We start from the raw sequence: 22,807 nt of genomic DNA on the forward strand, positions 1-22,807 counted from the left end.
TAACCTGTGAGGAAGCTGTCAAATAAATGTGGAGAAAATGTACAATATTTCCACCTGAAATGTAGAGGAATAGACTGGAAGTATACAGCAGCTTAAAATGGAAGCGTACCTCAGTACAAGTACCTCAAAATTGATTAAGTACAGCACTCAAGTAAAGTACTGCTTATAGGCCTGTGTGTGGCAAAAAAAACTCACGCACAAAACATTGAATAAAGGACAATTTCCAATAATTTATTAAAGCATAATTTTGTAAAGCCAGTTACAAATAAAAAAGAACAACACACATATCTCTCTCTTTCTCTTTTTTTGAACAAGCACAACGTTTTACTATGTAATGATGATAATAAGCATAACATAAGAACGGGCCCCACTCTGGCCGCCTGCGGCTGATAACAGGACCCTTTGTGATGAAGTTGCCGTTGAAGACAGATTTGTGATCAGACACTTTGCAATCTAACTTCAGTTTACCGTTCTTTTTTAGCAAACACGCTGATCACATTTCCAGCAACTACAGGGCAACTTCTTCCTACTCAGTGTAATATCAGTGACAGACAGAACCATAGATGTAGAATAACTAGAACAGGCAGCTCCAGGTTCCTCAATGATTATGGCTTATAAACTTTACTTTCTCCTTTACACGCGTTTTAGCTGAAAACTAAAATAACCAAAAGTTCAAACTGGAACCTCTGAGTGAGTTCTGCTTATTCTAACTCTATAGGCAGGATCCCAGTGGGTTTGTGTGTATGTAGTCAGGGCCTTAGCTACAATTAAAAACACTGAGGTCATGTCCTGGGCATTTTATCAAAGGTTTAAATTCTACTATTAAAAATCCTAAACAATAGATAATTCAGCATTTCCCAGTCAGGATTGAATTCATTGGTTGACCTGGTGGACTAGGGATTAGGGTGCCAACCATGAACCACATTGTCTAACTGGGAACCTGTGTTGCATGATGTCATCCTCATTTCTTGACATATCTCTACCTACAAATCTGTTCTTGGAAAAAATGCCCAAAAATATATTTAGAATTGCTTTTTAAAAAATTTTTTAGAGAGTGGAAAGTGCTTGTAGACCACATGCAGAAATAAAGTCTATAGACTGTATAGTGCTAAACAAAGTATGAAATATCGAAGTTAAGATTTAAAAAATTACAGTGTGCTGTTTTTCTGGTGCATGAGGATTTGAGTTAGAGGTTGAGGGTCTTGGACTCATGACTCAGTGTTTCTAAAATCCTGGATAGGGCCCTGTATGCGGCACTCCAGACAGACACCTAAAGAAGTTAAACTTCACTTATATATCTGGTGTGAAAAGCAACAAACCATAATTGTCTTCAGGGCAAAGATTAAAACGCTTATTGATATAGAAACTATTTTAGAGACTTTGGCTCGACCAAATTAGACAATTAAATTGGACCGTGTTTTGATATTTGACTGTGTTTTTCCGTGTTATCTGAGTATTCCCACAGGATATTTGATGCGGGGAAACACTTTGTTTACATAGCGTTTTGGTCCTCTAGGTGTGTTACACATGAGGGACGCTTCTGTCTACCTCCAGTGCCACATTATCAGGTGATGTTGACAGAGCAGTGACTCCACTTCCAGTCCAGCAACATTAACATACACACAAAACAGTGATGACTTTCAGCATTCCCAGCGCACAATGAAACCATTTCCAAGCCCATTTCCTCACAGTGTCTTATCTGCACCTTATTCCACTGAGACTGTGAAATCTAGTATTTTTTCAATACATTATCCTCCCAAACACACCTTAGCAATACGTACAGTACAATAAGAGATAAATAACCCCTAACCCTCCCTTGAAATCCCATGCTTCTCCCTTTAAATCACAATCACGACACCATTCTTTGCAAAGCTTAGTCATGTAAATACATCTTATTTCCAAGGAATACACTCAGTAAAATTACTTCTCTTTTCTAATTTCTCATTTCCCTTTTCTTTTCCGACCGTTTGGACTACACCATTGATACACTCACACACACACACACATACACACACAGAGCAGCATTCCAGACACAGCACTTCAGGGTGGTTAAGATAGCAGGGGGGCATACAGTAATAAGAGTAGTATCAGTAATAAAAGTCACATGATCATAAACAGGTCGGAAACACAGACAAACCGGAGCTTTTTATGCATTATCGTTTAAGTTGCCAATCTCCTCAGTAAAAGAAAAAGTGAGAATAGCATGAGCGGACACAGATATACAGTATTTTATGGCTCCGACTGTTGCTTTAGAGTGAGTCCCACAGATAACAACAATGATAGATTCATTAAAACACTGAAAACATGACCACAGTAGCAGCCAGTCTCAGTATAGTCTGTGTTTTTACTAATTCTCTGTGAGACACATTAATGGCACAGCCAGTGATTGGCATCATATTCAGACATACAGTGGTCATTATTAACACCATTCACTTGCATGTATTTTACACAAAGAGGTGTCACATTGCATTTAATATGGCATCTATATACTGTACAGTGCAGTGGCCACTGAAAATTCAATAATAACTCTTATATTGTGTGATATACAGTACAAAACGTTACATGTTCGTTCAGTTTATGTTTACATGTATGTGAATATACAGTAGATTTATGCTGTGTGTGCTATATGTAGACATAGATAGGGAAATGTTTTGTTTCATACTATTCTGGTTGATATTGTTCTCTTATAGAGCCACACAAGGCTGTTAACCATGCACAGACTCTCTATGTCAAGCTAAACGTGACCAGAGAGCCTCCAAAGCGAAACCTCTCCTCCTTCTTCTCAAGAATATCTATTTGATATTGTACAGAAATATTTAAAGCCACTTCCTTTGGCTGCGGTTTCTTCTTGTGGCCACACGGTGGCACTGACGAGTGAGCGAGTGAACACTGTGTTGGGCAGGGAGCTTATTTTCCCTTCAGTAGCCCTGAAGAAGAAATCATCATCACCGAGTCCTTTTTCTCAGTCACAGACAGATATAATCTAGCTGATGTTACAGATAAAAGACGTAGAGAGAACAACAGAGAGAAAGCAAGCAAGAACAAGAATTCAGCATCAGAACGAAATACCAATAGCAAATAAAGATGCAACAGGAGTGAGGACACGTGAAGAGAAAGAGAGAGACTCTGAACTTGGAGGAGGAGTGAGAAAGAAATTTAACTGAGAAAGTGTGGCTTTCTTCTGTCTGGCAGTGCACTGGGGGAGGGAGGGAGGGACGGAGGGTGGGAGGGAGCCACCTGGGACAGACTGGGTGGCTGAGTTGTGCTTGTAAATTGCTGAGTTTCGTTTGTCCGGAGAGGAAAGCTGAGAGAAGTTTGGAGTGTGCTTGAACATCTACATGCAGGACTACAGCTGGGGGGAGGGAGGATTATGTATTTGAAAGGACCGTCCCAAAATACAGGTTGTTTTCTTTGTCATGCTTGTTTTTAAATAGATCCCTTATCCCAAGTGAAACCCAGAGCCAGTAGAGTGTGCGTTTGGCTTCTGTGTCCACTTCTCCCCATTTCTGCTTTCGACGCTCATCCACCGCTCTTGATTCGACCTTGAGGATTAGCTGGTTGGTGAGACTGCCTCCATCAAAACCAACCAACCAACCAATGCCGGGGGTGGTTTGGGGGTGGGGGGGCCCAAGGCATCTGTTTGCCACTGGACGAACGGAGGACTCTGACTGGTTGGTGGCGATCACCTTACCCAGGAACTGGCGACGCTGGTCACTGACATGATGCTGCAACGTTTCTTCACCATCATGTTAATGTAGGCTCTCATGATCTTGGTGATTTCTCCAACCTAAAGAGTAAAAAAAATATCACTCAGTTTGTGCTGATTCATGTCTGATTTACTGTGTGATTAAACGCTGAGACATCTCAACAACTGTTGGAATTATTAACAAGAAAATTTACTATGCATGGTCCCCAGAGGACAAATCCTACTGACTTTGGTGATCCTTAAACTTTTCAAATTCAATCAGGTGTAATTTTAAACTTCTGTTGCCAAGTTTTGGCATTGAATAATGGACGAAAAGTATTTTTTCAGAACATCATGATATCACTGTGAAATTGACCTTTGACCTTGTGGATTCAAATGTCACCACTTCATCATTTTACACTATTAGACATTTGTGTTAAAGTTTGTCGCAATAAATGTATAATTTCCTGAGTTATGACCAAAAAATTTAGCGTTTTGTGAGGTCACAGTGACCCCAACCATTTGACCTTTAACCACCAAAATCTAAGTGCAAGTGAATGTTTGTGTCAATTTGAAGAAATTCCCTGAAGGCGTTCCTGATATATCACATTCAGAAGAATGGGACGGAGGGACAACCTGAAAACATAATGCCTCTGATTACACCTGTCACCAGCATAGAGGCATAAAATGATTCAAAACTTAAGTGATTAAATTAATCAATTGCTTGAACAACAGTAAATTATAGAGCAAATATTTTGATAATAAAGTCATAGTTAAGTTAAAATGGAAATACTAATATGGAGATATTTCGAAAATTGCCATTTTTTACTGGTTGCCAGTGTTTTCTAGATCAAGCAATTAAAATAGCTGTTGTAACCCATAAACAGTTCTTACCAATGGAGTCTCAAAGAACATCTCCCTCTCATCCACGATGATCTTGTAGGTGCAGGGCTGTGAAGCCCCAAAGAAGGTGATGTGTTCATACTGGAAGGTCTCCAGAGGTTTGGGTTCACCTCGTTTGTACACGGACACGTTGTCAGCGCTCACGCTTAGCCACAGGTCATGAGGGAAACCGCCCTCTTTACACTGCAGAGAGAGGAGAGGGTAAAAGATAAGGTAACTTGTCAGATTTTGAAAGAAAACATTTATAATTTTATAGCACCATCCCTCTACTCATTCTCTCACCTCCACGTCAAACAGAGTGGATCCATATCCAGGCCACTCCTTAATGATGCTCATATATTTAAGCATGGCCTGGTGCTGGGGCATCCCTTGCAGCCGGGTCCACTTCTCCAGCACGCTGGTCCTTGTGGCAGACGTCTCCTCCTTCACCCACATCTCCAACATCTGCTCCTCCTCCACCTGAAACAACACAGGTCAGACAGTCAATGAAGAACACTCTGTACGATTTGTGGAGTGTCCAGGATTTGTGGCAAATGTGTTTAAACCTTCTGCTTCTTGAGTGAGCCAGTCTTGAAACTCCTCCTCAGGGTACCGTCCAGGAAGCTCGGGGTCTTTCGTTTCTCTGCCCCGGGGCCGATGCCTCCCTGTCCTCCCACCAAGCCCTTCCCATCTCCCGCTCCTCCTACTCCACCCACTCCGGCTCCACCCGCAGCCCCGACGCCCGGCTTGGTGGAGTGGAGGATGCGATTGCGCAGACGTCCAATTGGATAAACGCTTCCCAGACTCCACCCGGCCCGACCTGCTCCATCGCCATGTAGATACTGGAGACGTAAAGCGGCCAGGTGCTGCAAAGTCTCCTCTGATGCTGGGAAGTGGCCACTTATCAGAGACTCATGAGCCTGAGAGAGAAAAAGAGCGCAGCACATTTTACATGAATTTAATTTAATGACATTGTTTTTCCCAATAAAAAAGAAACATGGAGTAATATTATACACTTTTCTATATAACTTAACCTTTAGTGCTGCTTTGCTGTTCTGTTCTGTTCTGTGGAGGAAATCTCACCTGTTCAAACATGAAAGCAAACTCCACTCCCTCTTTGGGCATGCTCTCCACATCCAAGAAGCAGTAGAGTTTGAAGTAGAGTTTCCATTCTCCTTCCTCTTCCTCTTCTTCACTTCCTGCCAGTCTGAAAAACACATACAGGTAGACTCAGGTGGAATCCCCAGGCACATAAACATAAACCAAAACAACCATTAACAGCAAAACTGGCCAGTTAGAACCATCTCTACATCATTTACACTATATGATGAATGAGATACCTTTCAAACTTGGCCAGAACATCCGCCACGATCACTCTGCTCTCCAAAGCTCTGTCTGTGAAGGCATTATGTTCAAACAGAGAGAACAGGTTCTTGCTGTCCTCCATGGCAAGGCCTCTGATCAGTTTCTCCACAACCTGAAGCAGCAAAATGAAAACACAGATTAGTTTTAACTGTCGATCCTGACCTGGGTCTTACACTGAGATAAAAATAATCATTTGCAGATGGGTTTTTTTTTTTTCACTTTTACACATCATTTCCTTTTTCTCCTACCTCTCTCTACTTTGCAACTTTGATACAATTTGATACGACCTCTCTTGACCTCATTAACACACTTTCCTTGTAATATAATCTGCCACAATAAAAGGGGAACGAAAAAGTAAAAAAGGACCTTCAAATTAGGACGTGATGCTAGTGACGGTGGTTCCATTCAGAATAAATGAATGTATGACTGATGAGTGGAAAACGTAGCAACTCTGTATTAACACAGATGATATTATTATCTATCAGGTGTGCCATGAAATGTGTTTCCAGGTTGGCGAAGATGACATGTCAATGTATGTGTGTGTTTTTTCATGAGCACCTCTCCAGCTGTGGTGTGCGAATTGATGGAGATCTTGCAGGAGCCTCCTCCGTGGCAGTAAACGGTGGTGCTCATCTCCTGTCTCACCAGCAGGGCGGCGATCTCCTCCTGAGAGGGAACAAACTCACGAGTCTTGGTCTTCTTTAGGGATTCCCCGATGAACGCAGCGTAACGTTCAATCTCTGTGCCGGGATAGCGCTCACGCACCCTGAATCAGATCACACACACACACTTTAATTAAACCTTTTTATTCCTCGAATACCAAAGGAGCACATTTATATTGCAAACACACACACTGACCTCTTGAGGTGGAAGCGGAGGTATCTGAGGATGGCTCGACTGGGCAGGAAGGTGCAGCTCATGCAGGTGAGCAGGTGCCAGTGTGCCCGATTGGCTGGGCTGTTAGGCTGAGGCACGTGATTGGTCTGCTTGATCACCTGACAGTACACCTGAAAAACAGACATATGGAGGAGAGTTGAGAGAGTGTTTTTATCATGTAAGAATGTTGGAATCTCCTTTATTCAGCTTTTTCTATGTTGAATAAAACTCGTAACAACTTATTATAACATATATTCATAAAGCTCATACTATGCACGTTCTCTTCTGAGATTAGAGGAGAAAGCAACTTCAGTTTTCCTTGACAAATGAAGTACCTCATCCCTGAGAGGGCGCAGGTCCTGGCAGGTCTGCAGGATGCCCTGAATGATGGGCACCTGTGTCTGCCAGAGTCTCCATCTCCTGCAGTGAATTAAACACTCGCACCGCCTCATCCTGCAGGCTGGCGTAACCCTGCTGCCGATGTACTGTGCAGAGGAAAATGAAGAGTGGAAAAGGGGAACAAAGACAAAGGAATGCTTATTATAAAGGAGAAACATGATCTTAGTCATTGACAACATGAGAGGTTTAGAGTAACATATCAATACAATCTAGATCTATTTCAGGAGCTCTGCAAGGCTTTGGAAAAGTATTTCATCTTTTCAATATACGTGTTCCTGGAGCGAAATTATTAATTGGCTGAAAAGTAAATACTGAACTCTGTAAACACAGGTAGTTTTAAGACAAGACGCGAAGAAGAGGAATGAGTTGTTTTGAGGATGTGTGTTGCAGAGTTGTAAAGTTGCAGAGTTATACATACGACTGGTGACCTCTCCATAAGGGAGCGGCAGTAGAGGGGAGTGCAGAGGATGCTGAGTGTATCTGAGGATGGGGTTTCTCCTGTACATCTGCTCCACTATGTCTGGGTTCACACTGTTCTCCTGAGAGGACACAAGCAGATTAAATTCAACTTATAAACACATTCCTGATGATTCATCTTAAGGATCCTCTTGCTGTGTCCGAGCGTTTTACCTTGATGTCTCTGATAAGCTGCAAGGTTGGAGTTTCTATGGGGGTCTTGCTGTCTATGACTCCCTGTATAGCAGCCGTCCACCTCATGGCCTCATTCAGCATCTTGGTGTAGAGGCGGTAGGAGTGCTTCCTCCCATACACAATGATGTTCCAGTAACCTGTAAAAAGAGGACTCCAGTCAGCATTTAACACTTAAGAATGAAATAAAAAATACTTCCACTAAGGGAAGGAGAATTGGCTTTTATATTTTTTTCAGGTATATACTGACATGTAGTCTCTCACCTCCTACATCTAATCCCTGATTAAACTTGCCCTTTCTGTCTTTTCCCTTCATTTCCCCGTCATCCTCACCTGTCTCCCGGTGCACGCGTTCATCCGGCTGAATGACAGAGCAGAGGGAGTTCAGTACCAGAGTTCCCATCTTAGAGGAGTTTCGCTCTGCGCTCTTATAGTAATCCAGGGAGTTGTGGGTCAGAACAAACCAGCGCTTCTTCAGCTTCAGGGAGGTGCTCTTTGCGTTTGTCTTCATCTCCTTTTGGAGCCAACCTGGAAGATGATGATGAGAGGAGAGACGGAGAGTGGAGGAAAAGAGATGGAGAGACATGAAGAATGTGATTAATTATGACAGTGTCAGCAGGGTTAGGTAATAATTCAGTCAATAATTACATAATTACAGAGAAGTGTATTTAAAAGCTTATAAAAATCAGTTCTCACCTCTGACGAGGAACTCCTGCCCGTCGATCCTGGCGTCTCCTTTAGGTTTCTGGCAGCAGACTGATCCAGTGATGCATCTCTTCTGGTGTGTCACTGTTGCAGTGGATCACACGGTTGGCGGTGATGATGACAAAAGAGTTGGGCCTGCAAAGGTCAAGTGACACTTTTAAATAAATAACTCAGAGTTATTTAGCGAGCTACTATAAGTGATTCATCAATTATGAGGGTGGTCTGTGTTCAGTCCTCGCTCCTTCTTTAGTAACCACTCAGGATTTTATGGAACTTATTGTAAAGTGTTACCTAAAAACGTTTTATTTTGAAATACAAGCTGTAATTTTGGTATAAACTCACAGAAACTAGTATTATTTGTGGCCACTGTAGGAATTTTCTTTTTGTGGTACACTGGGTGCAGATGTGCTGTTTCTGTTGTGTTTTCTCAAGTGAATTCAGGTAATGAGGTTTTTATGTCCACTTTTGGTTTTATTTATTTCTGATTTAGAAAACATTCACTGGCCCTTTTCCTTTTCGTTTTGCCTCAATCTTTTTGTGTTTGACTGATTATAAACTTTATTAGGAAAGAGACATTTACCACAAACAGTTGGTTTTATGTGTCTCCCTTTTCCCAACAAAATATAATTCACTGAGTTTAGAACAAAATGGCCCCAGAGCTGCTAAATTAATCAACATTTCCCTTCTTTGTAATGATCAATCTGACTTACCGATCAGGGTTGTCTGATGCACAAACAGAGTCAATCAGCCCCACATCAAGAGTTCCCTGGAAGGACAATGATTAAAAACATCCATTATTAATCTACAGTGACGTTTCAGCAGTAACTGTAACTTTCTGCAATTCTGTCTATATTGTTCTTTATAGTTGCTTTAGATCAATAAAAAGTTATTGGCATCATGTTTTTAGAGACTGACCACGGCGTTCTTTGGGTTGGCCTGCTCATGGGACATCTCCAGCAGCTGCTCAGGAGTGCACACACGCACCTTACTGAGGACATTAAACCATCCACTGCACAGAGAGACAGAGGTGTTGTCACAAATCATAATAAATCAATTTACTCAGATATAAATAGTAACGTTTTCTACACAGTGACCTAAGTCGTGACCGCACCTTGCGTCCTCTGGTGACTCAGCAAACACCTGATAGGTCCTTTCATCTGTCACAATGTTCAGAGCGTTCTCCTTTTCGTGATTATCCATGATCTCCCTGCACACACACACACACACACACACAAAACAGGATCCAAATGAAGCTGTTGTCTGGAAAACAAAGTAGTGAATATGATCATGTGTGTGTTCTTTGTCCAGGGGTTTCTTTGAATCTTACTTGGCTGCCCGGATGTCGATGGTTCCCTTCAGCTTCTCCTCGCTGTCGTTCTCGTAGTACATCAGTTTGCTGTCCCTCAGTACAAACCAGCGCATCTTCCAGTTTCTGAGGCAAAGTAAGACACAATGAAAATAACGGCCAAGAAAACAAAGTCTCCACATTAGAAAGGTTTATTTGACTTGACTGTAATTTATACATGCACATATTGGACTCAGTTTCTATTTGCAAAGTGAATTTGGTTCTTTAAATCGAATACCACTGCATACAAAACATGTATCCCAGGGTGGTATAAGAATTCAATGCAATGCAATGCAATTAAAAAACATTTCATAAGGTACTTGTAGTTTTCCTTTTTTCCACTTAAAAACCATCCATGCTGAATTTTGTCTTTGGTGTATTTTTAACTCATAAAGATTACATTCAACACGATGTTTCCTAATAACTAATGCACTAACTTTTACTCTAGCTGCATTTTAAATGACAAAAGATCTACTGTTTTAAGTAGATCATTAAGTAAAATATCAGTAAAGTCACAGTACATCAGCTTGAGTAGTTTTCCAGGTCTGCAGAGGGTTTAAAGCTTCACGTTAGACAAATACTTCAACAGAACACTGGACTATGTCAAACAGCTCAAGACACGGTAACCTGGTCATTCAGATATAGTAAATCTATGTCTTTGCAACAGTCAAGCTAACATGCAGCCACTAGTTAAACTGTTTCATGCAGCATGTAACTGCTCTAACATGAAAACTGTCAAACTAAGAACTTTTAAAGAGTTAATAAGAAAAGCAGCTCTGACCTCTTGTATCGTTTTTTAAAGGATTTTGAAGGTTTGTAGGAAACATAATCATTCAACTGAAATTTCCACCACATTTTACTGGACTGAACTTGCAGCAGAGATGTAGTTTCATTCAATTAGCATGCAGACTTCACTCAGTAATAACTACAACAACCTCCGTGAGAGAGTGGAGAGCCCTCCTCCTTTCTTGTAGAGCCAGCCAGACTTCAGAGACTCTTGTTTGGACCGGAACCACATGAAAGTTTCATCTTTCAACACACACCAACGCCTCCTCCAGGGGATCATCAACCCAGCTGTGGGAGCAGAGGAGTAAATTGAAGGTAAAATCTAAAAGGTGGTAACTTAATAGTAAGACAGCCAACTAGATAATACATACTCACCCTTCATGTAGAGGTAGCCATGGAAATATGGTGGCCCGTTTCCATTAAGCAAAGTCACTCTGCCGTTTGTCACTTCTTCATCAGTGTCCATCATCCCATCATGCTCATCATCACTGTCTGCATACTAGAAGAGCACAAAATAACATGAATTAATGACTGTTTTATGTAATAAAAAGTGAAAAATCAGTGTTACATTTGCAGTTTATCACAATACTGAGTCAAATTTCAAAAACAGAAGTTTTCTCTGCAGAGCTGTTCATACATATCTGCGTGCACGCGTGTGAGGATGCGTGTGAGTGTGTGTCCTCACAGAGTCAGAGCTGCCTCTGTAGGACTCAATGCTGGCGTTGGTGCAGGTCGACTTCCTCGGGTGTTCCTCGTCCGCCACGGCGGCACTGCCGCGGTTGCTCCCGGACACGGAGCTGTCGTCGCCGGCGGTGACGGACCCCTCCTCCTCCTCCTGGTCGTAGTCCGACTCGGTGTCGGCTGGCATGCTGTAGATGGGCTCCTCTCCGTCCACCAGGCTCTCCACCATGCTCACCTTCCTCTCTGGCTCTGCCTTGGTGACTCCTGGGTTCTTCTCCTCCTCTCCCAGAGGAAGAGGTGGAGGTGGTGGAGGTGGTGGAGGAGGCGGTGGCGGGGCAGCAGAGCCATCTCCGGGTGGAGGGAGGGGAGGAGGGGGAGGGATTCCAGCGCCAGGTACACCATCTGCAGGTAGAGGAGGAGGAGGAGGTGGTCCAGGCGGCACTGTCCCCTCTGCAAAGGCAGGTGGGGGAGGAGGGAGGTGAGCAAATATGTCCTGATCTATGGGAGCATCTGTCTCAGCGGGCGGAGGAAAGTCAGGGAGAGGGATGCACTCCTCCTCAGCATGGAAGCCCTCATCCACCTCCTCCTCTTTGGATGCACCTCTGGCTGCACTCGCCCTTTTCGGAGCTTTGGCCTCGGCAGCAGGCTTAGCTCCAACTGCTCCCAGTGAAGGATCCACAGCCTCCGAAGTTCAGGAGGTCAATGAGCTCCGTGGCCTTGCGAGATGCCTCCTTCTTCATCCGTTTGAGCTCGGCGTCCCGGCGCAGCTGCAGCTCCTGTTTGGAGGACTCGCACAGCTGTGACACCTCGTCCTCCCTCTTCTTCTGCAAGCGCTCGATCTCTCGCTCCAGCTGCAGGATCTCCTCCATCTGCCGGGCCTCCTCCTGGAGGTGAGAAGAGAGGAAGTAAAGGGACATATTAGGCATCAAATATTGCATTTGCTTGACTCAAAAGAAAGCAGAATGAGCTGCAATATCGCTGGTGAGACTATGGAAAAAATAAAAAACACTTGCCTCTGACGATTTCGCTTTCTTCTCTTCCCCTTCATTTGCTCCCTGCTGCACCCCTTCACCAAGCACCTTCTTCTCTTCCTCCTCTTTCTTCCTCTGCTCTTCCTCCCTCTTCTTCTTCTCCTCTCTGAGCTTTCGAACATGAGTGCGCGCCACCTGACCTCGCCTGTGCTTCTGCAGCACCAGAGCCGCCTTGCGTTGCTTCACGAACTGCCTGTGTTGGATGTGCCTTCGAAGGTGTTTCTGGAGGGTGACAACGCTGGCACGTACGCGCTTAAAGTGCTTCCTGCGGACAAAAGCAGGAATATGCATAAGGCTCATTGAATAAGAACTAGAACACACACCTGATGGCAGTGTCTTAAATGCCTAAAATTTTAGTTTCTACTGGAAGGGTCTTACTTGGCAGAGAAAGTGAGGAGGTGAGCTCTGATTATCATGGCAGCTTGGCGTCGGACTTCATCCCTGTCTTTCTCTAAACGCTGCTCCAGAGACTCTTTCAAGAATACCTACAGAGCAAAAGTAAACAGGAAATCATGAGCTGTTACAGGTGCTGTTCAAAAACTTCTATGATGTCTGTTGTTAATTATTTCTTGGACTCAGGAAGAGGTGTTGGCAAAAGCTCCTAAACATTACCTTGGTCTTGCCCAACTGCCACTCTTTCTTGGTCTTGTCATATTTCGTTAGAAGGTCTGTACTCCTCTTTTTCTCATCACCAGCTGCTGGTGCTTTTTCTTTCATAATGATCTTATACCTGGCAGGCAGAGAAGACAGGAAACAGGGTGTATGAGAGACATATAAAGAGAGATATGCAGTTTGTCAAAAGGGAATAAATTCAAAGACAAAAATTCAGATATTTACCGAGAGAAAAAGTCTTTGAAAGTTCTGCGGACAGGGAAGCCAGCACGACGGATCTTCACAGTCTCCAGCATCCCAGAATACCTCAGCTGGTTCAAGACGACCTCTGGGTCAAACACATTTGGATTCTGCAAGTAAAATTAAAAAAGAAGTTTAAGATTAAACAGATACCTTATGAGATGATATACCCTCTGAGATCAGTGTTGCTGTTAGTTTGAGAACTGGTCTGAGACGGGAATCAGGCTGACCTTTTCCATGTTGGGTTTAATGCAGCGAATGAAGAAAGGGTTGGATACGCTCAGAGTGGCCATGAGAGCATGAAGGGAGTCCTGAGGAGAGAGAAGAAAAGAAGAGAGGGATTGTTAGAACCTTAGAAGCCCTTCTACACATCTTTTAGTATCACTGCATGTAAACTGCACTCATCACTCACCCTGAACTGGGAGCTCACAGTAGGTTTGCGTCTGGCTGTTCCCATCTTCTCCTCGTTGTTCCTGCTGCCAACTTTCTCAAACAAGTCGTAGATGAAGTCCAGTCTGTGAAACAACAGAAACATCACAGATTATACACCTATATAAGATAAATTATCCCAGTGGAAATGATCAGTGTTCCACTGTTCAAAATCAGAACAGAAATCAACTACAGCTTGATTTTTTTGGACATTTTCAAACAAGTAATAACTGTGTATCTCTACACTTTGTAGAAATCACATTATGTGGACAGCAGGTGAAAACATGACATTTCTTGGTGAGATTTTAGTTGAGTTTGAGGGATAATATGGTCCTAACACCTGTTTGGTTCTTTTACACTTCGTCAAGACCTTCGTTATTCATTTGATTATACTCAACTATATGCCTCTGCCAACCAATCAAGTTGCAGTTTACAAACCTGAATAAAATTAAGATATATTTACCTTTCAAAGCCATTCCTCTTTAAATGACTAAAACGAACCCATTACTCAATACAATCTCTGACTTATTACATGTCCTACCTGCTGTCCTTGAGCATGTTTAGGATGTCATCTCTGAAGGTGTCTCTGTTCTTCTCCAGGATTCCTCTAACATCGTACAAGACCTGACAGAAACACGGGTTCATTGTGCTGTAAATTTCCCAGATTTCACACAATAACAAATACAGTGTGTTGACATGAGGAGGTGGCTAAGTTATGTATAACTCACCTCCCCTGCATAATGTTTGATACCAAACTGATGATCAGCAAGTCTGGGCTTGACATAATATGGATTTGTCTGCAGCAGAAAGAGCAAAAAAAGATATAATGCAATGTTTAACAAAAGTGCAGCAGCTCAACATTTTTGTGAATTATGCATGAAGTGCGAGAACAAATGTGTAAATAACGCACAGAGTGTCTGCTGTGCAACTTCTCGAGCAGAGTGAAGTCTGTTCCTTTGGGGAATCGACTCTCTTCATTCACCAGTGCCAACAAGCCCAGTTTCTAAGAGAGAGAGGGGAGGAAAAAAGCATTGTGTTATTGCATCAGCTTTATGAAATCTGCACCAATTTGTAAGACATCAGTCCAATATTATTAGATCAGTTTCCAGAAAGCAACTGGGGCACGCGTCCAACCAAGCTCTTAACTGACAGGGAAGTAGCTTTTATTTTAACCCACTTCAATCCAGCTCTGATTGACAAAAGTCTGTTAAGTTTGGCACTGCAACATTGTTATGTTAAAGAGATTATGACTGCACCAGGGACCAGCATTTCAACGTCTCTGGCCATGTGCCCAGAAGATATTTGGAAGATCTGGGATAAAACATTACTCTAACTCTCTTTAACACAACTCTAAACATTGTTCATTTCACAAGTTGTGTAACAGCAGTTTCTTACCTTCTCTATAAGATCAAGACACTCTGCATTGTCCATCCAGTCTATGGCATCCCACTGAACACCCTCCCTGTGGAGAGTAAAACCAAACAGTCATGCATACGATACAGCATGATACGGTACGATACGATTCACTTTATTATCCCTATGGGAAAATGGATTCAAGTGCAGCACATGTATCACTGCCTGTTAGCATAAAAAAAAATTGCCTACTTTCTCTAAACACAAAGTACAGCTGAAGCTGACACTGACAGGCGACAAACACAACCTGAATATGTCTTTGAAAAATTATATGGTTGCACAGTGACTCCCAACACCCAACTCCTGAACCAAATTGGCCCTGGCATACAAAACACTCAAAATACACTATTATATTATCAAACCAATTTTTGCTAAATCATCAGAGTTGGTAAAATTTCTGCATAATTTATACTGAATTTGTTCTCAAGAGTCTCTGATCTTCATTTCATTGAGTGAAAGTGATTAAATAAAGATTGACTAACTCGCTAAATTACCTTAATTGACTATTTCTATGCACAGGAACGCTATGTGGCCTGAAAATGACCTGGACCCACATTCTACACATGTGCTGACAGAGATGCATTGTGGGAAGAAAATTATAAAAAAAATTATTTGAACCTTTTCGTCCCATTTTTCTTTGTTATCTTTGGTGGTACTTTATACTTGTATTTTCTATGTTGTTCTGTGTTCAAGTCTTTGCTTGTGCAGATTTGTGGAGATGTACATAGAAATGTACCTGTTGTACTCTAGCTGCTCCAGGGAAAAGATGTGCTTATTGAAGTACTCCTGAAGTTTTTCGTTGGCATAGTTGATGTTAAACTGCTCAAACCGATTCACCTGGAAGAAAGATGAAACGCATCTCAAATAAACACGTCTGCATCTGGTCTGCATGTGTAAGTCTACACTGATGAGTGAAATTCAATTTTCCTGAGATCTGACCTCAAAGTTCTCAAAGCCGAAGATGTCAAGGATGCCGATGGATTTAAAGTTTTCCTTCCCTTTGATTTTCTGATTGATCTTGAGGATGATCCAGGAGAAACACTGGGAATATAACGCCATGGCAACAGAGTCCCGGGAATCCACAGCCTGTGATGAAGAAGGGGAAACCCAAGGGATTGTCAGGATGAATGTGTGAGTGTCAGGAAGAGGAGGACATCGATTTATACAAGGAGAATAAATGTGCGTATATATATATATGTCTCCTGTATATACCTGCTCTATAGTGAGTGGGGAACAGATTTCCTCTCCTCTGAGTATTATGGATCGCTGAGTCAGGACTTCAGACAGCTGGAAGGCATCCAGGCCCAGCAGCTCACTGGCATTACTGACCACTGGAAGCACGGACAAACACGTGTTAGACTTCTATAATTCATCTATCTCTATTTTAATTTTCCTACTCACTTTACGTGACACGTTCACTGACCTTGCTTCGTGGTGATCTGAGCTCCTCCTGCAGTCATGAACTCGATGTTCCCCAGCTGTAAGACTCCTGACAGCAGCTTGAACATGTCTCTGATCTCCTCCTCTGTGAACTCCAACACCTTCAGCGCCTCCTACGCAGAGAAAAGAGTGAGGAAAGAGATTAGGCGCTGCGAGGTGATGCAGTGCTTGTACTATAAACAAGTTTTTTTTTTTCAGTTCTTTGCTTCAGTCTTTACCTTAATGTCTTACTGACAGGGAGGATTAAGACAACATATCACAGATTCTACATCAGTGCACCAAATCACAGACATTTCAGCTTTTAAACCCCATTCATGATTTACTATAAAACTCAAAGTGTAATACCAAATATTGCAAACTTTTTACAGTAAGAGCTCCAAAGAAGACACAAGGTAATTCCCTACATTTGTATTTTATGTTAAAATTACTCTTGGACCCTTCACACATCCCTTTATAATCAGAAGTCAAGCCTCATTAACACCTTAATTTTCTGATATCATTGATCCCAAATACAGGTAACAGTGTAAACAGTTTTTACCCTCCAGTATGCCCCCTGTTCTCTAAATTTAATGGGAATCTGTTCATGTACTAAGTAAGTAATATGGATTGATTTCAGCTTGAGATCACTTCAACTTTCAGAGCAACTGTGTCTCTGACACTTCTTTTTAATACTCCAGTCAAAACCAAGCAGTGTAATGGAGACAAACTAACCATAACGCTGTTAAACAGTTCTTTGTCATTCAGGCTCTTGTCCTTCAGACATCCTGATTGGCTGAGGTAGTGGAAAGATTCTGCGGGGTCCTCGAGGAAGTAGAGGCCTGATGGAGGAAATGTACAATGTCAGTGTGATAGTGGGAGAGATGCACCTTTAGATACTTAACTGCCCTTTATATTTAGACATGAACAAGCACACTTTAGTTGATTAAAATGTTATCTATTGTTGACCTGAGTTCAAGTGCATTTCCTACAGTTCAGTTTTATCTCTGTTTTTTATCACTTAAGTTTGTAAATCCTGCAAAACTTGTGTAGTCATGTAAAGTCAAAGATACACAGGGTTCCGGTTTTAAAGGATAATGTTGATATTTGAAATTGCTCACACAGCTTTTCTTACTTTTATGCTCTTTGTTAGCTCCCGCCAGCAGAGCGTAGAAGATGTGGTAGTTTCGTTCTCCGGGGTTTTGTCGTACCACGCGGTTCTACAGCAAAATCAATGCAGCAAAGCCTCTATTAACATTTCATTATGATTCACAATGCAAGACAGGCAAGACAAGTCAGTGGTAATAAGTTTAAACTTGACACGACCAGGCTGCAGCTTCAGACATAGTTACCTTTTCCAGTAAATCTGAAAGGTGGAGAGTCAAGGAAACAACAGTCAAACCTGAGCTTTAATTGACTCCACATATTATGCAGCATATGTATATGAGAAAGTACTGATACATCTGATGTAAATAAACTTATGTTGTGTAAAAATAAGGATACAGTCGATGACACAGCCTCCCTGGATGTTGCCGCTCTCAGAGAAGTGGAGCTGGATGAATTTCCCAAAGCGACTGGAATTGTTGTTGTAAACAGTCTTTGCGTTACCGAACGCCTCCATGATCGGACTGCGAGGAACACAAAAACTCAAGGTCAGTGTATTTTGTTGAGTCTGCATTTATACTTTCGTGATATTTAGAATACACTGTAGTACACCAACCATGTGCTGCAGAGGATTTTTTCCTTCATTAGTTACATTTTCCCAAAAGCAACACTGTTTTACTGATCGTTATTTATTCAGGAAAACTTGACTAACAAAGTATGGTCTTTTCCAGAAATGCTCTGCTTCATATTAATATAATTATACACATCCCAAATTACTCAATACAAATACAGCTTCTTTAGCTCTCCCACAGTATTTTGGTCAGGAGCACATTCTCAGGTCCCAGCCTCTCTATTGTGGTGTTTTGCTGCTTTTCTCTGTTTTATATGACTAAATAACTTTGGGTAAACTGAATAACTTTGGGTTTATGTTTATTAAACAAAACAAGAGATATGAATACTTCTTTGACTTGTGACATGGTCTCAAATGTCACCTGAAACTTATCCAGGGCATCTTTCAAATTATTTAATAACCTAATGAATTTAAAATACTTACATAAGACTCAAGATTTGACCTGAACTTGTCCCAAAACACTCTTTCTTGCAGTAACAGTGGAGGAAAGTTTAAGTGCGTCTCCTTCACTTCACGAGTGTGTACCTGCTCTGCACGATGGCCTGCTCCACTCGTGTGGTTTTCTCTGATTGAGGAGTCCCGGCTGATTTCTGGCTCATCACCGACAGGAACTGCAGCAACAGTTTAGTGCTCTCCGTCTTCCCTGCACCTGATTCACCACTGGAGCATGCACACACACACACACACACACACACACACCAACACAAACCGTTTTAATTAAATACACTTTGACCTTTTCTGACATTCCCATATCTCAAAGTGGCGCGGTTGTTTAATTGATATTGAGGTTTGACACCTTCAGAGATATTGCATTAGCTCCCAGTCTCAATCTCAATCAGCATACCAAGTGAGACAGACTGAGTGTAATTGAAAGCATAATGACATGTCTGACCCCACAACCAGATCAAGCCAGTTAGCGAAACAGCAGTTAACTGACTTCATCTGGTGAGCTTGCTTTTATTAGCGGAAAAGTGTTGTTCATTAATATTCACTATTAAGGGACACAATTCTTCCTCAGCTGACAAAATTCAATATTCAGAATTGATTATTCAAACTTGATCGTTGCTCAGTCTCTCTCCCCAAGAAACCACTGAAACCAATATGTCTGAAATACAGCAACAACCTTGACTGTTCATTAAGTGTAATAGCTGTTACTGTCTGCCTGTCTCTGCACAGGTGAAAAGGTGAAAACATTAACATATTATAAACCATAGTGGTTTGACGTTCATGATGTGATAAACACAACGACTACTTGTCTCCTGGCTGTAGCTTCACATTAAATACACAGAAATGAGAGAGTTATCTATCTTCTCATCTAAATGCAGCAAGGAAGTAAATAAGCATATGTTCCATAATGTTGAACATTTCTTTTAAATATACACTCTGCATGCAGGGATGTTAAAAATGCACATGTAACTCCGGGTAAGTAGGTCAGTAAGAATAGCAACAATTTCCAAAAAGGGAACTACCCTCTCGTCCAGTGCATGCTGGGATAGGCTGCACTCCCCTGAGAGCCTGAACAATATAACCACTTACTGTATAGAAAATGGATGGACAAACTAACTTTTCTGTTCATGAGGCATCATTGAACTGAACCAATTAATCACCAGAGCTCATGTAAACTCACCTGATGAGGACACACTGGCTGTCGTGACGTTTCCAGATGCAGCGGTAGCATTCGTTGGCCACAGCAAAGATGTGCGGCGGGAGCTCTCCTAGATGGTGCTTGGAATAAAGGTCCACCCTCTCTAGGTCATACAGACCCGAGATCTGCTTGTAGGGGTTGACGGCTGCCAGGATGCTGCCGATATTAGTCTGAAAACAGTCGAGATGTGACATTTAAGATTCTATCTTTGGATCATTTTTGAGCCTTTAGCATCTTTTCTTTTTGTCTACTTGCTCCTTTCTTTTTCTTTTGCTGTCAGTTTCTTCCATTTTTTCTCTGTTTCAAACACACAGACAGACTCACACACTGACACACAAGCAGGAACACACACAGCACATATATGTCAAATATTAAAGCAGTCTTGTGTTGATATATAATCTGGATTGGAGGATAAGGGAAAACAGCAGGGTGGCAGTAGGAATGACGAGTGACAGACCACCAGATTTTTATTAGAAAGCTGAGGTCAAATGAGTAAGACAATGGAGGAGGGAGGCCAGATTTCCATTTTGAACTACTTGTGCTGTAACAGCAAAATCAGCATCCTCTCCATTGTGTCATATTACCCTGTCTGTGCATTTTGTGTACAGCACACATACAAAGGACACATATACACATGAATTCATGAACGCACTGACACAGAAAGCCGATCCACACAGGGTAAATTCTTATGATCAGCTTAAGGGAAATCCGTGTATGGACAATATTTCATCATCTAGATTAGGTCACACCCAGGGAGGCTGTTATTGGTCTATTGTTTGGTAATCCTGAGGTTTCCAGGCTTTCAACCATGATCAAAATGCACAAGTTTTATATATTTCATATATTTTTTCTCAGCTTTGATGAAAATTAATTCATCTCACAATCAATTTCATTACTGCAAACAGAGATCGTTGTCTTTTCAAGTCATCCATGGCCATGGATTGGGAGTTTTATAGGCATCAGCTAATGCATCCATTCATTACATACAGATATACATGAGCAAATCGCTCCAGCAATTCATTTCTCTTGTGATTATGAGTCAGTTATGGGATCTGAGAGAGACTACAGAGCTTTCTGATGTTATTGTCTGTAAACACCTGGAATAAGGCAAATTTAACTCCTATATACTTTTATGTAACCGGGAAACTTGCCTAAAGAAAATGACGATGACGAAGTGGTATAAAGGAAGTGGTTAGCAGTGCATTTCATTCATTTATTTATGTGTGAGTTAACCCTAAACCAGGTTTTGCAAATGAATGGATGGATAATAAGGAAGTTTTTCCTCACTACTGTCGCCAAGTGCTTGCTCATAGTAGGAACTGCTGAGTCTCTCTCTGTAAATATTATAAAGATACAGTCTAGACTTGTTCTACATGAAAAGTGCCCAGAGGTAACTTCTGTTATGATTCTGCTACAAATAAAACTAAGAGGAAGATTTTTTTCAGTGTTAGAGACAAATCTCAAAGGAGTGTAGTTCAGTTTGTGTATATATATAATGAACTGCTGCACAACCGTAATATTCTGACTTCATACGCCTCCCTCTCTCTCTCCCTCTCTCCACCTATCCCACTGAGTGGTGGATGGGTGTGATCAGATGATTTGTGTTTCCTACTAAAAGCTTCATGCGTGCAAAGATTACGGGAAAAGGAAAGAGGAGGGGAGGGAGGGGGGTCACAACAAGACATACACACACACACACACACACACACACACACACACACATACACACACACACCATGTGCCTTGGCATTCAGTTCACTCACATAGATGTTATCCTTCTGGTAGCGCTGGTACAGATTGTGCATGATGGCGGCCTCGTGCAGCTCAGCCAGCGCCGACATGTCCTCCACCCCGTCGATGCTGGACTGGTGCATGGCGTACACCCGCTCCCTGGTGACCTCGGCCTGCTGCAAGTACAACACCTGGGACACATACAAGACATACAGACCATCACTGTTACTGTACACTGTGATAAAAACCCACTATGTCTATTATCACTTCTGTTTCCTACATTTCCCACCATGGGAACTTGTTGCAGTCATACTCGCAAGAAGCCCACAAGACACCAGCCCACAAAGTGGATCTGACAGCTCTGTAACTCAAACCAAGTGCCCCTGCTGGTACGCAACCAGTGTTCACATAAATACACACTTTTTCACTAAGGTATAAAAGTTAAAAAGTCCAACATTATTAAAAACAAGACTACCATATTGTGGGTGCAGGAGTCTTCCTCAGAGTCAAACTGTGTAATCTGTTTCGCAAGATTAGCGTGAAAGTAGTAGTAGACCAGTCTAGTAGTCCAGAATACGAAAGGAGTCTGACAAGAAGTTGGATCGAGGATTATAAAATATTGCTTTGCTTGGCCTTGCAGAGGCTGTGTAAGCCTGTGGTCTTTGGCTTGAGGAAAATAAGAGGAGACAGAGGCAAAAAAAAAAAAAAAACTTAAATTGGTGAAATGTATGACTCCACAACCAGAGAGCTTTCTGTCACTAACTTTCTGCTCCTGTCATCCACCACCAAATCTATATTCTCAGCCGTCAAACAGTGTCTGGCGTCTGTCAAGACCCCAACAAACAGGCACTAAAATCCATCATTTACCACTTCAGCTTTAGGTGCAGAAGCTGCAGTAAGATGGACTGAATTGTGTATTTTGCTGGTGTTACTTAGCATTGTGTGTGCTCAAGGGAAAACTGGAAAGAAAGCTAAATACATACACAGTATTTCTGGTAGGTTTCCGTCACACCTTTTCATTCTGAGGTAGATATAACAGTTGATTTTCTATCAGGTATCATGTTCAGATTGAGGACAGAGTCAATGTGTTGCAACATGACAAAAATCCACACGATGAGAATACAGAGCGTCTTCCCCTCCCCAGACCCCCGTCTCATCTATGACAGCCATCGCCATGGCAACT

At 42.0% G+C, this 22,807-nt stretch overlaps 1 protein-coding gene across 1 annotated transcript in view; it reads right to left on the minus strand.

Annotated features, from left to right (window-relative positions):
* Nucleotides 1-210: 210 nt before the first annotated feature.
* Nucleotides 211-22,807, minus strand: part of myo10l1 (myosin X, like 1) — a 47,927-nt gene continuing 25,330 nt past the window's right edge. Inside the window, 44 exon segments of the mRNA XM_051078256.1 lie at nt 211-3,787; nt 4,580-4,771; nt 4,871-5,047; nt 5,134-5,487; nt 5,651-5,774; nt 5,908-6,044; nt 6,491-6,698; nt 6,791-6,939; nt 7,144-7,206; nt 7,208-7,293; nt 7,626-7,746; nt 7,838-7,995; nt 8,189-8,383; nt 8,552-8,603; nt 8,605-8,695; nt 9,271-9,326; nt 9,476-9,569; nt 9,672-9,767; nt 9,888-9,992; nt 10,841-10,979; nt 11,067-11,190; nt 11,377-11,999; nt 12,034-12,256; nt 12,386-12,668; nt 12,782-12,888; nt 13,016-13,133; nt 13,241-13,365; nt 13,486-13,566; nt 13,668-13,770; nt 14,226-14,308; nt 14,413-14,481; nt 14,595-14,687; nt 15,080-15,146; nt 15,834-15,934; nt 16,037-16,183; nt 16,310-16,428; nt 16,521-16,650; nt 17,249-17,355; nt 17,649-17,733; nt 17,866-17,879; nt 18,017-18,141; nt 18,774-18,908; nt 19,876-20,063; nt 21,657-21,815. Of these exon segments, the coding sequence (XP_050934213.1) occupies nt 3,683-3,787; nt 4,580-4,771; nt 4,871-5,047; nt 5,134-5,487; nt 5,651-5,774; nt 5,908-6,044; nt 6,491-6,698; nt 6,791-6,939; nt 7,144-7,206; nt 7,208-7,293; nt 7,626-7,746; nt 7,838-7,995; nt 8,189-8,383; nt 8,552-8,603; nt 8,605-8,695; nt 9,271-9,326; nt 9,476-9,569; nt 9,672-9,767; nt 9,888-9,992; nt 10,841-10,979; nt 11,067-11,190; nt 11,377-11,999; nt 12,034-12,256; nt 12,386-12,668; nt 12,782-12,888; nt 13,016-13,133; nt 13,241-13,365; nt 13,486-13,566; nt 13,668-13,770; nt 14,226-14,308; nt 14,413-14,481; nt 14,595-14,687; nt 15,080-15,146; nt 15,834-15,934; nt 16,037-16,183; nt 16,310-16,428; nt 16,521-16,650; nt 17,249-17,355; nt 17,649-17,733; nt 17,866-17,879; nt 18,017-18,141; nt 18,774-18,908; nt 19,876-20,063; nt 21,657-21,815 (6,111 nt within the window). The 3' untranslated portion in view covers nt 211-3,682.

Source organism: Lates calcarifer, linkage group LG19, assembly GCF_001640805.2.
Source record: "Lates calcarifer isolate ASB-BC8 linkage group LG19, TLL_Latcal_v3, whole genome shotgun sequence".
Classification (NCBI taxonomy): Eukaryota; Metazoa; Chordata; class Actinopteri; family Centropomidae; genus Lates; species Lates calcarifer.